The sequence below is a fragment of the Podarcis pityusensis genome (genome assembly GCF_964106645.2).
Source record: "Podarcis pityusensis genome assembly, chromosome: 1".
Lineage (NCBI taxonomy): Eukaryota > Metazoa > Chordata > Lepidosauria > Squamata > Lacertidae > Podarcis > Podarcis pityusensis.
In genome coordinates this window covers 82,403,723-82,416,635 of record NC_138028.1, presented here as the reverse complement: position 1 = coordinate 82,416,635, position 12,913 = coordinate 82,403,723, and the positions used below count along the sequence as shown (strand labels likewise).

At 46.9% G+C, this 12,913-nt stretch overlaps 1 protein-coding gene across 4 annotated transcripts in view; it reads right to left on the bottom strand.

The window, feature by feature from the left end:
* PITPNM1 (phosphatidylinositol transfer protein membrane associated 1) overlaps nucleotides 1-12,913 on the bottom strand; it is a 33,002-nt gene that overhangs the window by 13,354 nt on the left and 6,735 nt on the right. For 3 of the 4 annotated variants that reach the window (XM_080975843.1, XM_080975842.1, XM_080975840.1), the window contains exons 6-14: nucleotides 7,083-7,394; nucleotides 6,257-6,352; nucleotides 5,124-5,231; nucleotides 3,999-4,057; nucleotides 3,584-3,825; nucleotides 2,662-2,851; nucleotides 2,114-2,221; nucleotides 1,338-1,525; nucleotides 69-268 (exon numbers count right to left, since the gene is read on the bottom strand). In XM_080975843.1, coding sequence (XP_080831969.1) covers nucleotides 69-268; nucleotides 1,338-1,525; nucleotides 2,114-2,221; nucleotides 2,662-2,851; nucleotides 3,584-3,825; nucleotides 3,999-4,057; nucleotides 5,124-5,231; nucleotides 6,257-6,352; nucleotides 7,083-7,394 — 1,503 coding nt within the window. The remainder of the gene's footprint in view (nucleotides 1-68; nucleotides 269-1,337; nucleotides 1,526-2,113; nucleotides 2,222-2,661; nucleotides 2,852-3,583; nucleotides 3,826-3,998; nucleotides 4,058-5,123; nucleotides 5,232-6,256; nucleotides 6,353-7,082; nucleotides 7,395-12,913) is intronic. The other variant, XM_080975841.1, reaches the window with a different exon arrangement.

The following is a 12,913-nucleotide window of genomic DNA, read 5'->3' as shown; positions in this document are numbered from 1 at the left end:
TAAGGAATCCTGCTTCGGCAGAAGGGGAAAGGCGAAAGGAAGACAGGGGAGGGGGAAAGGACCCTTACCGTCCAGTGCTGGCATCACCGTCTTGCGGAGTGCAAGAACCAGCCCCAGGGGTGAGCCAAACAAGAAGAAACCAGACACCTTGAACTCCAGCTTCCCAACCGTGCTTGGCCCCTCAAAGGTCTCTATCATCGAGGATGACGAGTTGCTGCTACGTCGAGGGTCTCCTTCTGCCTCCGAGGCAGGCATGCTAGCCTGCAGGCTGGAGATGGCAGGAGAAGTCTTCCATCACTGCCAGGAAACAGCCCACAGCTCCTATGCTCTCTCTCCCCCACCAGAACCACCTTCCCTGTGAAGGGCCTATATGTAGGTTTCCACCAGGCCAGCATTTTTCTCTGTTGCCTGAAAGATCACATGATCTCTTTGTTTCCTCTCCCCATGTAAAGAAGCATAAATGGACTTGTGCCGTCCCCACTTCTCAGATGTCACCCACCCCTACCACCCAAAATCAGAGTCGCCTTTATTTTCCCTCTTTTTAAAAAAGAAAAAAAATTGTGAATACGTGGCATTTTTGTGTGTGCACCCATTCAGCTTTAGACAGCTTGTAAATTTCTTTTAACAGACACCAAGCCAGCTATTTCTATATCTGAGAGCCCTCCTATTTCATTAATTTAGATCAATATTTCACCTTCCTCTCTTTTCAGACAGGGGGACACACTGCCTCTAATTTATCAGGAAAGGTTTATGAACGTAAGTGCAGTCACACAACTTTAACATTGTTTTAGTATAAAATAATCTTAAGGAGACCCAAGAAGGCAACTGTGGGGCAGAAAAAGTGCATATGATAGGGTTACATGTGAAGATTAACACCAAGATAGGAAGGAAAGAGTAATCCTTGTTAGTAATATTGTCAGCTATATTTGTGCCTTTTCTAATTTTATAAGGCACGAGGATCTACGCTCCAACAACCTTTTTGTGTGGTTAGTAGCATTTTATGAATTGTATCTTCGCTATTATTGTTTTTGCTGTTTATAATTGTTTAACGATTTGCCGTAGGTGTTGGGAAGGATTTAGCTTTTATTTGTACACTTGGCAGCAGTTTGAGTTTCCCTAAGGGGTGCAGGGTTTTGGATAAAAGGAGATGCTCTGAGGCTGTTCTGGTGGTATAGAGGAAGCTCCTTATCAGGTCCTGGGTGTCAGAAGCGCTATGCTATGAATGGGTGCACATTTGACCACACTTTCAACCCCGATGGGCACTAGTCTAATTGTAACCAATTCTTTTACCTAATAGGACAGTCTGCTTTGCAGACCAAATTCCCACATTGCCTCACCTGGTCAAGAACTGCTGCTGTTGTTGTTGTTGTGAGGAATCGCCCTCCTGCGTCACGTTGTCACTGGGTTTCTGGATGGAGGGAAGTGCCCCGGGCTCAGGACTGGCACGGCCCACTCCACACACTTCTGCCCTCTCAAGCAGGGGGTCTCGCACAACAGAAGTCTCCGGAGAAAGCAGCTCAGTACTCTGAAGAAAAAGGAAAATATCAGCAAGTGTGTATCTCTGTTCTACTGAGGAGATCCAAAAGCCTTTGCTATTTGTAAGCGAATGTTAAAAGAGGGAGGGCCTTCTTCTGGTAACAGAACCTACTAGGCCTCGAAGAGGAAATGGGGTGGATGCTGGGCTTGACCTGCTATATACTAGGGCAGGAGAGCCAGTGTGGTGTAGTGGTTAAGAGCGGTGGATTTGTAATCTGGTGAACCAGGTTCGCGTCTCCGCTCCTCCACATGCAGCTGCTGGGTGACCTTGGGCTAGTCACACTTCTCTGAAGTCTCTCAGCCCCACTCACCTCACAGAGTGTTTGTTGTGGGGGAGGAAGGGAAAGGAGAATGTTAGCCGCTTTGAGACTCCTTAGGGTAGTGATAAAGCGGGATATCAAATTCAAACTCTTCAGGAACTTTTGGGCAAGCAATACTTGCTAGCCAAATCAGAAGAATCCCTCATCCCTCCCATGTCAAATCCCTGTTCCTCCCCAGAACCCTCAGAGCTCAAGTAAGGAAAAAAGCTGATTATAAATGCATAAAGGAAGGGATGGACCACAGCTCAGTAACTGACCATGCTGCCACGGCGACTGCTCCCACGACTCCCTGACCCACCAGCACGGCTGTGGCAGAGGGCATCAAAGGCCAGGATTCCACCAACACAGTCCCCAATCAACAGCACCTATAAAGGGGGACGTGAACAGAGTTAGTTCCCCACTGATGAAAGGAACGTCCCCGCAGTCATTGCTTAATCAGAGGAAGCATGAAGCTTAAGCCAGCCTCTTAAACAAGGCCTTGCATTCCCACCCCTTTCCTACAGCTGAGAAGTACATCCAGTGGAGACTGCACTGCTTTAACCAATGTGGTTGAAAGCCAAGGAATATTGGGGGCAGCAGTTTTATAAAAGAACGGGGTTGGGTGATGGAGATGTCTCAGAACCTTCACAAAAGATTTTTTTTTTAATCTAGTATTCCTCCCCCCCCCCCCCCGCAAAGACCCTAATTCTATTTTTAAAAGACGATAAAGCAAAACAAAACCATAGCACAGAGGGTAAAATGCTTGTTCCAACTGGAGCACAGAGGGTTTCCCCTCAAAGTTATTTCAGATTCCAGACCCTCTGACCTGGCCACAGAAGCCTGCACCATCAGGAGAGTGGATGAAATTGGCATAGGCCTGGTTGGTACGGGAAATGACGGTTGCGACGGCATTCTGGTAGCTGCCTGAGGAGGTGGCCAGGAGAGGCAAAGCGGCCAATGGAATGTGGTCCTGGCTACTGGACAGACTGTCGCCGTCATGACTGTAGGGACTGAGTCTGGAAAAGGAGACCATGACAGAAACGATGAAGACATGCTCTCAGACCAAGTGTCTGATCATTTTCACAACACCCAGATCTTGGTACTGAGCCCAGGAGGTGACTCCAGATTACCTTCTGGATTTAAGGGCTAGAACCTAAGGAAGTTTCAGGCAGCCCATTCAGAAAGGGAGGCCCCTTTTCTGACCACAGTTTAAAAAGAGATCTTGGGCCAACGGTTTCTCCCTGATGACCTGCCAGCAAATGGGAACTTTGGGGGAAAGCATACATATATATATATATACATACATATATATATATATATATATATATATATGCACGTACTTTTTAATTATTGTTTTCCACCCTAATATATATACAATGGTGGCCTATGAAAAAAGGGAACAGAATTACCTCATGAAAATCCTGCTCTAAGATCTCTCGTCAAAGTCTCAATACTTCACCCAAACCACAATCCCTAGGTGGGCCCTTATCCACAGTAGCACATTATTCACACTGAACCCTTTGCATGTCGCTAGGCACCATACACTACCACACGCCTCACCCACTTCTCCAAAACACCCACCCACCCCGAATAAAGTGCTTGGGATAGCTCCTCATCCAAGCTGCCTGGAGAAGACACCAGCGCTCTCCTTGAGCTCCTGCACAATCAACTGCCCAAAGCCCTGAGTCAGAAGGGAACAGTCCTGCTCCCACCAAGCGCTCTTGAGCCTGACAGAACACGCTTCCTACTTGGAGACGAGGGCGTAGGCAGCAGCACAGATAGGCGGGCAAGGCACCAGGCGCAGCGCAATGTGCCCCAGTGCCTCGGGGAAGTGTAGGCGGGTGACTGTGTCCAAGGTGGCGCTGAGCGTGTGCACATCGGCCTGTTTGGAGCCCGGCTCTCCCACGCCCTGGTCCAGGATGTTGCCGCTGTGGAGGATCAGGAAAAGCGCATGGATACGGCATGTCCCGGAGTTGCCTTCTGAGCCAGCCTATGGAAAGAGACATGTAGAACTGGGTCTGGTGTCAAGTTGAGGTTCTGGAAAAGTGACTTGGGAGGCAGCAACAATGGTCCTGTAACCACAAGCCCTCTCCCATGTCTTGGCGCCATGGTTCTGAAGGTACCCACGTGGGAAGGCAGTATGATGACAAGGGGTTCACTCACCTCTGGTGGGCCAGGTGCCACGACACCATCACTGTCTGGCTTGGCAGCCACAGCATCAACTGCAAAGACAACATTGTTTTAGTTAATGGCACCAGGCAGAGAAGGAAGAGAGAAAGCAATGGGAGGCACGAAGGATAGAAATCACAAATGGAACAGGAATGGCCTTCACAGGTAATTGACAACTTGTACTGCTTTCACTTACAAGATTGCAGCTATGCACTCATGAGGGGGAATACATAAATAAATGGAGGGGAGAACCCACTGTTCCCCATTTTCCATTTATTCATTGCCACACATTCCAGTGGGTTTTTCTTGCTTACTGGGATCTGGGAAAGTCACAGGAGGGCCCTGCAAAGCTCCCAAAGGCCAGTAAGCAAAGCACCTCACTTATCAAATTTTGGGAAAGTGGTATGAGGGCTCTAGCAGCATCCCAGAGCCCTTGTCCCTCCTTCTCAAAGCCTGGTAAGCAGTGCTCCACCTTGCAGGGAGGCCAGTTCCTGGGGTCCTGACTTTACACAATTTCATTTTTACAAGTAGACCCCCTAGAACTGAAAACTTGCATAAGCTCTGAGTTACCTGTACTTCAAGGGACAGAATTATACTGCCAGTGCCCCATGATCTTGTAGCAATAAGCAGAGAAGTCTAGAGCTCTGCATGAAAACGATTGTGCTTCAATACCACCCTGGTATTATTTTTTCAAATTAGGTTTTATTGGTTTGGTTGGTTTGAGGGGGTGTGGGTTGGATGTTTTTTTGTGTGTGGAGGATGTGCTTGTTTTTGCTTGTTCTTTATTTGTTTTCAAGTGTTTGTGTGTGTTCTGTCTGTTGTTTTTTGGGGGAGGGGGTTCTGAAAAGCTCCAGATTTTGCTCTGTGAAATGAATATTCTGTGGTGCCTATGGCAGTTTCTTAGATTTTCACATATGCCCCCAGGCCCATAGAAGTTGGAGACTCTTGGTGTAGAACATAGGTCATTTTCAGAATCTGAGATGTGCAGTTATGGAGTTTGAGATTTCTTAGCATCTCCAGAAGCACTACCAAAGACCAGTGGATATTCCTCCATGAACAAATTCACTCACACCATGAGCAGACTCTATTCTGCATGGAACACCTGAACCGCTCTCTTACCAAGAACATCATCTGGCTCAATGGGTCGCTCTAGAGTGTCGAGAAAGTCATTTGAGTTCCACTTGGTGATTTCCTTGGCAAAAACATCATCACTGTCGGAGAAGTCTTCTAGGAAAGGAAAACTCATTGAGAGGCAAGTGCACTGCAGACACTGAACAAACTGCCATGTTTAACAGGACTGCGCCAAAGTTCACAAACAGGAGATCTGCGCCCATCAGGGTAGACCAGTGGTTTTCAATCAGTGTGCTGTGACACCCTGGGGTGTCACCCAGGGTGTTACCCAGGGATACAGCAGGAAACACTGCCCTCTGTTCCTCTTTCCTTCCCTCTCTCTGCTGATGCCCTCTCACGTCTCTGCCTCCCAAAGGCTTGCGTGGCGGTTTGTTACAGCAGCCCTGGCTACAAGCTCCCCAGGCAAATGGTGCTTCTGGGGCTGGCCAAGGATGCTTCCCAGGCCCCTGTTGGGCAGTGTGAGGAGGCACCTCTCTTTGGGGCGGGGGGGGGCAGCTCAGAGACCAGTGGCAGAGGAAACCCAATGAGAAGGGAGAGGAGAGGAGGCTGAGGGAAGACTCCACAAGGGAGGGTGTTTGAAAAAGGGTGAGAGGCTGCTAGCTCTGCAGGCAAAGGGTGACATAACTGGGCTCCTGAGCCCCATAGGGGTGCCACAGGAAGAAGGTAGTTGGTCAAGGGAGTCATGGACTCAAAAAGGTTGAAAATCTCTGGTGTAAATACTGAGCAAGATGGGCCAATGGTGTGTCTCAGTGGAAGGGAGCTTCCTATGTTTCCTATAAACTTGGAGCATTACACATGCAAAACATGCACGTTTCCTATGAACAAAAAGGTCTGCCTTTGCATGTGTGTGCATTCCTCTTTACAGAGAGTAAAAAAACCAGAGATTTTTATCTTCCCCAATCTACACAAGTCGGAAGAATCTGGGAAGGTGATTGAAAGATAAGTATAAACAAACACAACTCCAAGCCCACAGAGGGCCGGGTCACACAGGTCCCTGTAAACCAGCCTCCACATGCTTGCAGTGGCAACTGTCAGAACCAACAGCAACAGACACCCATAGCTCTCAGCCCTCTCAAAAACAGATGCATGCACAGAACCCTCCTGTACCCAGCACTGCATACCATGAGCATCAAAGAATTCCTCTTCAGAGCTGTTTTCAGAATCCCGTGCAATATTTTGCATCCGCCACTCTGATAAGCTGTGAGGAGATACTCCAGCTGTAGGGGCATCAAGCATAGAGTTTATGACCAAGAGGTAAAAAAACCAAAAACTATCCTCATATCTAAAGCAAGCTTAACTTGCTCCCAATGCTGACATTAAAAAATAACCCCAAAGTTTTCCCCATGCAAGCAACAGTTAGCTTCTTATCCTAGGGTATATATAGGAGATTATGTATGTGGAACAATGGGGGCAATTTCACCCTTACTGCAGCTCCGACACTCAGCATCGGTTGCTTACTACTGTATGACTAAGAAGAGGAAGTTTCACAATAGGAAGTCTGCCCTCTCTGTTTTCCTAATTTAAAAAAGCAGCAGCAGCTACTGTTCATCTAGTACAAGAGAACGAGCCATGAAATTGATTAAGCTTAATTACAAACAACAGCAGGTAAAATTTATTTCAGAAGGGAACCGTTACACTTTTTTCCTTTTAAAATGTACAAGCGTGCATATGGAGATATGTCTCCCCATACTTTTAGGGTGTGAGCACACACACACAATATTGGGGTGTATGAGGGAGAGGAGAGGAGAGGAAAGGAAAGGAGAGAGAAAAAGTGTGTCACTAAAATGGACACTCTCCAATATGCCCATCCAAAAGCCTACCTCCAGCAGCAGTATAACTCTCTTACACCCAAAAGAAGGGGCAGGAGGGAAAACCCTCTATATCCTCCTCACACCTTCCCGCTACACTGCCATTTGCTCCCTCCATTTGCTGGAAATGACTGCTCACCAGCATGCTGAGAAGAATACGATGACCGAGAAGACGACGACCACTGCTTGGCAAACGGATCATCTGGAGAGGAATCAGGAGCCCTTAGGTTGTCGACTCGGTCCTGCTTCTCGCAGCCACCCAGCTCAGCCGGGCTCTCAGGACTGGGCACTGCAGGCCCTGCGTCGGGCTCAATGCACTTGGCCATTTTCTGAGCCAGCATGAGTGCCGTCTCTTCCTCCAGCCTCCGGATGTCGTCCATGGTGAGATCTATCCATTCATCCTGCCAGCACCAGGCCTGGCGGTGGGCCCGGAGCATCACCTTCCGCAGACCTACAGGGGATGCCACAAACCATGGGGCCACTTGCTCTTCTCCCCCCAGGAACCATTAGCTTTCTTTATCATCAGGCCTAGCTCCAGCTCCCAGTGCATTATGAGACAATACCAGCATTAGATATTATACCTTTAAATGCTTCCATCGCCCATTTCCCTCAAAGCTAAGGAAAGCATTAAGGTCCAGTTCAGATTAACAAGATAAACCAAATTTAGAAAATTGGGAGGCCATTGGATTAAATGCCCTATCCCTGCTTGTGTGTGGATCCCACTCACACATTCAGCTTCACTGCTTGAAGCCAAACAGGAAGTGCCGGCCTGACCTAATGCTGCCAAAGCATCCCTTTCCTAGGTTGCATGTTGCTGGCGAGATTGATGAGATCTTGCCAGAAATCAGCACCAATGCTGGCACCACTTTTCCAGGGGTGCATGGGAACCACTTCACCAGGGGTTTCTGGTGCCCAAGGTGGCTGCTTCACTCAACCTCATGGGCAGACCAGCGCTGCACGCACCTAACCTTCTCTATCTCATCTTGCCATTATATTTCAGCCATCATCAACCCTGGTTAAAACTGTGACTAGGAATGAATCTGCTCTCCTTTTGAAAGGCTGGTTTTAAAACCAAACCCCAAAGCACAGAAAGTTAAGTGCCAAGTTAGATCCATTCAATCTGCAACTGTGAATTTATTTTTTAAGTAAATTGGGGGGGGGGGGGGGTCCTCCAGATCAGAACTCTGGCATGGAAACTATGTGGGGCTATAACCCTTTGTCCCTGCCTAAAGCCGCAATCTGAATTGGGGGTGGGGGTGGGGTTCTAGGCCAGCAATTTGCATTGGGGGGGGGAATTTCCCATACCAATGTAAATAGCAGGCATGGGTGCCCCACTCTGGACTGTAACAAGGGTCAAAGGTATACCCCTGCCGCTGTCACCACCCCACCGCGAACGAGGGCTCCATTCTGGATTGGGCTTCCTGCACTTGCAACTCACGTTCTAAAAACCATTTATGCAATTGTTAACTGTGTGAATGATATATCAACTTGCCTCAGCCTTCGCTAGTAAAATGCAGGAGAGGGAAGCGAGAAGGCATGCATAACCCTCACAGCCCAATCCCAATTCTGAGTTCAGTAGTGAGTCTGAAAAAGGAATAAGCCTAAGCCAAAATCCAATCACACTGTTTTTGCAGGAAATATCTATGGGTAAAAGCAGGCAGGAATCCTGTCTGTCATACTGGAAGAAACTCTTATCTGACAATGCCATGCCTTCCTTTTCACCACCCTATCACCTCACCCAACATTTCCCTGGAGGCAATTAATAAACAATGCAAAAGCAAATTAAGCGTACTGCTTCTGGCAAGGAACCATCTGGTCGGATGGTTCATAAAGGAACCATCACTCAGAGAAGCTTATATTTTGGTGCTTCATCAAGTCATGAAGGATCTATTGTCATATGTGAATGATCAGTCTATTTCTTTAATAAATAAAACCTTGACATCTTAGCTAAACGCCTGCAGCAGGCTGCTTCTACTTTCAGTTCCCCCTGAAGAAGCAGGCAATCCGTAATGCCAAGGCACAGACAACACAAAGCTGCTAAAAGATCTGATAACCCTTTGCTGAGATAATAAAAAGAAGCAATTTTGTCGATAGATATAGAGAATAATTATTATTATTATCATTATTATTATTATTATTATTATTTGTACCCCGCCCATCTGGCTGGGTTTCCCCAGCCACTGTGGGCAGCTTTCATAGAAACCAAAAATACACTAAAATATCACACATTAAAAACTTCCCTGAACAGGACTGCCTTAAGATGTCTTCTAAATGTCAGGTAGTTGTTTATCGCTTTGACATCTGCTGGGAGGGCGTTCCACAGGGCGGGCGCCACTACCAAGAAGGCCCTCTGCCTGGTTCCCTGTAGCTTTGCTTCTCGCAATGAGGGAACCGCCAGAAGGCCCTCGGCGCTGGACCTCAGTGTCCGGGCAGAACGATGGGGGTGGAGACGCTCCTTCAGGTATACTGGGCCGAGGCCGTTTAGGGCTTTAAAGGTCAACACCAGCACTTTGAATTGTGCTCGGAAACGTACTGGGAGCCAATGTAGGTCTTTCAAGACCGGTGTTATGTGGTCTCGGCGGCCGCCCCCAGTCACCAGTCTAGCTGCCGCATTCTGGATTAGTTGTAGTTTCCTAGTCACCTTCAAAGGTAGCCCCACGTAGAGCACATTGCAGTAGTCCAAGCGGGAGATAACTAGAGCATGCACCACTCTGGCGAGACAGTCCGCGGGCAGGTAGGGTCTCAGCCTGCGTATCAGGTGGAGTTGGTAGACAGCTGCCCTGGATACAGAATTGACCTGCGCCTCCATGGACAGCTGTGAGTCCAAAATGACTCCCAGGCTGCACACCTGGTCCTTCAGGGGCACAGTTACCCTATTCAGGACCAGGGAGTCCTCCACACCAGCCCGCCCCCTGTCCCCCAAAAACAGTACTTCTGTCTTGTCAGGATTCAACTTCAATCCATTAGCCGCCATCCATCCTCCAAAGGCATTCCACCAAATCAATTGGAAATCCATACAAGCCATCCTGTCAGCCTTTGGACTCCCCACCCTCCAAAAAGAATTTCTGCATAGATAGAAACTCTTTATACCACACCTAACACCTGTGTCATCACAAATGGCATCTGTTCACAACCGTTTTTGCTGCAAAGGGTTACTCAACTGGGATGGTCATTTACACCTTTTTTAAAATTTATTCCTGGAACCATTGGCCATTTGAAATTTTGATGAGACCAAGGGCTTAAATTTGGGGGCCGGTATGGGAGGAATTCAAGTTGGGATTACATGCAGATAGTGCACTGGTTTTTGTTTCAGATCTGACAAAAGCAATTCTTGCTTCAACAGGCTCCATTCAAGAATTCAGCTACATCATCAGGCTATTCTGTTAAGTGGAGCAAATCAGATCTTGTGCCTTTGGTTTTGCACTCCCCTGTGGAGTCCCCCACCCCCACCCCCGACATGACAATTGAATTGCTGTTTCCCTTACTTACTTGGAAACACTGGTATCAAAAAGTACTCTGACAATATAGTACAGTTGAATTTGGGCAGGCTTTCATGGAATATCAAAGACGACTTAGACCCAATTCACACACATATGCACTAAGTTTGGGCGACAAAGTTAAGTGTTGTAAAACTGAGATTCCATGTAGATTGGAGCTAAACCATGATTTTTCCTTAAGGGAATTACTAGGGGGAAAGTTTCAATTTTTCCCAACTTTATCACTGAGCAGAAACTCATACCAGAGGTGCTGGAGATGTGGGACAGAAATTGGATTCCTTATCCACAGGCTGCAAACCTACCCAGTTATAAGCCCTTTGGAGTGAAATCTTGGCAACTGATAATTTAGTCCTGGAAATCTCACTACATTTCAAAGATATGCATCTCAAAGACTCACACATTCATTGTGGCACAAGGTTTAGTGGACTAGTGTCCAGTTCATCAGATGCATGAAAGGGTCCAGCATTGACACAGTAAATTTGTTAGTCTTTAAGATGCCACATGGCTCTGTTGTTTTTGCTGCAAGAGGCTAACCCAGCTACTCCTCAGGAATAACATCCACACATCTTAGAATTTATTATTATGCCATGGACTATGGATCATGCATACATTAGGGTCAGTCAAGTACATAGTGCTTTAACACGGGAAGCAGTTGCTGCTTTTCACATAACAATGGATTAACACTCCCTTGCCCTCCTATGAACTGGCAATTTATCAACACCGAATGCAAATAAGATAAATACAAGAACATTTAGTCAGCTTTTCTTGAGACTTATGCATTGTAGCCAGCGGTTCTTTACTATTTATCTTTCCCATTTGTATGGTCAAGCACTTTAACCCATCTATCTTCCTCGTGTCCCCTTTCCCTATTTTAATTTTCCCCTTTTAGTTTTCGTTTGAGTATTAATTGTATTTGTACTGTTTGAAAATCATAATGAAAAGAGTTTCATTTAAGTTCAAGTGAGATAAAACTTTTGGCAATCCAGCTTCACATTTAGAGTGAACAAAATTTCTCACAGATAATTATTTCAATCTGAAGTCTCTGTCTCGGAAATTCAGAGCTCTGCGCTCCAAACCAAGTGAAAAATCTATACGTAGTCCATGGAGACAGTTTGCCTCCCTCATAATTCTTCACACCACTAGCATCGTTGTAGCATGCAGGGATCAAGCTAAGCAAGCAAGCAGTGGGGTGTTTGCTGGTGCAAGGTTAGGCACCACTTCAATGCTGGAAGTTGCTGGTGCAAGATTAAACACAAATTCAAATTCAGGACACGCCAGGAACTAATTTGCATAGTGTTTCTAAAAAAGGACAGATTCTAACTCTGCTTCATTTGTTACGCACAGTTTTCCTTTATGAGCCTACCACACAGTTTTGATGAGATTTTCTATAGCATATCCCATAGCATGACCTAAGCAAGGGTCCCACAAACTGTGTCTGAGCTTAATAGCCAATTACTATTTTATGGCACCTCTGTCCTGCCACCTTTCCTAGAGACTTTTGCACTTTGAGCCCTACTTTAATTGTGCTCTTGGCACCAGTCCCTCTTTTGTCAGCATGACACTCTCTCTCTCTCTCTCTCTCTCTCTCTCTCTCTCTCCAAGTCACCGGTACTCTTGCTGCCTCTCTCACAATGTCCTTCTTCAACTACCTGCCTGCTTTCTCCCAGGACATGAGCAGCTCACTGGGATACCACCTCCAATTTGTTGAGGGGTGGGGCTGCACAACACTTGGAGAACAGCAGCATCAGGAAGTGCATCCCACACACCAAAGAGCAAACAAATCAGATCCCTCGCTTGGCACTTGGTTCAGCCAGATCTTGAGGCTAACTCCAGAGCTTTGGCAGAGGCAGACTGGCCAGTACTTGTGGCAGTGGTGTGAAGAAAGGCAGCCCATCATCTCAACGGAGACCACAGGAATTGCAGTTATGGTTCCCACTTGTTTAGAACAGGCTTCCTCAACCTCGACCCTCCAGATGTTTTGAGACTACAATTCCCAGCATCCCTGACCACTGGTCCTGCCAGCTAGGGATCATGGGAATTGTAGGCCAAAAAACATCTGGAGGGCTGAGGTTGAGGAAGCCTGGTTTAGAAGGTGTGGGCCACAAATAAACACTTGCATTATCCCTTGCAACTAGTAGAGGAATATGGTGAGGATGCTGCCTTTGAAAATAACAGGCAATCCAATCATTCCTTTTCATATCAGATAAACAAAATTACACTGAATATTGAAACATCCCAAATTACTCCTTCAATGCAAGTTTTCCAAGAGACGCTTGGAATTGCTGCTGGATCTTTGGGCAGTTATTAAACCCAATTTCACACCAAAACAGCTTTGGTGAAGTGTGAACAGAAGGGACAGTTCAGCTGAGAAGTACTGACTGAATACTGCCAGTGTGAGGAAATGGTACCAGTGGTCAGGGATGATGGGAGTTCAGCAACCTCAAGAGGTCCACAGGTTCCCCACTGCTGCCCT